At 63.0% G+C, this 738-nt stretch overlaps 1 protein-coding gene across 10 annotated transcripts in view; it reads left to right on the top strand.

The window, feature by feature from the left end:
* The window catches only part of ODF2 (outer dense fiber of sperm tails 2), a 62097-nt gene that overhangs the window by 407 nt on the left and 60952 nt on the right, over positions 1 to 738 (top strand). For 6 of the 10 annotated variants that reach the window (XM_011987760.1, XM_011987789.1, XM_011987770.1 and 3 more), the window contains exon 1: positions 440 to 690. The exons of 1 other annotated variant lie outside the window; for it this stretch is intronic. In XM_011987760.1, coding sequence (XP_011843150.1) covers positions 527 to 690 — 164 coding nt within the window. In that variant the 5' untranslated portion in view covers positions 440 to 526. Of the gene's footprint in view, positions 1 to 373; positions 387 to 439; positions 691 to 738 lie in introns of those variants that run through there. 3 more of the 10 variants (XM_011987780.1, XM_011987797.1, XM_011987754.1) reach the window with 3 other exon arrangements.

Genomic DNA, 738 nt, shown 5'->3' with positions numbered 1-738 from the left:
AAAAAAAAAAAAAAAAAAAAAAAAAAAGAGAGTGCAGGAGGGTAGTGAAGCGCAAGGGGAATGCCGACCCTTTTTCCTGTTGGGCCCAAGACAGAGGCGATGTGGGCAGGGGAGAGAGGCTGGGCAATGCGCAGAAGCCAATTCCATCTCTGCACTAACAGTGGACTAGGGGCAGGGCTGGATTTTCGGAGGCAGTGTGCAGCTCCCAATAACGTGTTCCGTGGGTCCTCTGTGAGCCTAGTTTCCTGGTGGGTACCAAGGGGAGCGCGTCGGAACCGTACGCTCCTTTGAGTGAGGGGAATCTGGGAGGACCCAAGGCAGGGGAAACAGGGCCGAGCGGGAAAGCCCTTGAATTGGGGCGAGACCAGGCCAGGCCTGCTGGACGGGTCGCACGTCTCCTTGGTGACGGGACGCTTGGCCCGGAAGTGGGCGGTGCTTCTGGCGGGGCGGGGCATCTCTGTGACGCTAGGGGCTGGGCCTCGATGGCGAAGCCCAAGCAGCTCCCGGGGGGGGTTTGAACTGGCCAATGGGCGAGCTGCCGACCGGGTGTCGGAAAAGGAGGCGGAAGCCGGGAGGAGCCGCCGCCAGAGCCAGACTGCATCCGCCGCGGCGTCTCCATGGCACGACCCTGGCCTCCGACTTCAACGACTTCATAAGGCGGCGTTTCTGGGCTCAGCCGTGTCGCTCCTGGTGAGAGGCCGCCGGCAGGCGGGATCCAGCGCGCTCCGGGGCACCGCG

The sequence above is a fragment of the Mandrillus leucophaeus genome, unplaced genomic scaffold, assembly GCF_000951045.1.
Source record: "Mandrillus leucophaeus isolate KB7577 unplaced genomic scaffold, Mleu.le_1.0 Scaffold109, whole genome shotgun sequence".
Lineage (NCBI taxonomy): Eukaryota > Metazoa > Chordata > Mammalia > Primates > Cercopithecidae > Mandrillus > Mandrillus leucophaeus.
This window is presented reverse-complemented; position numbering and strand designations above follow the sequence as displayed.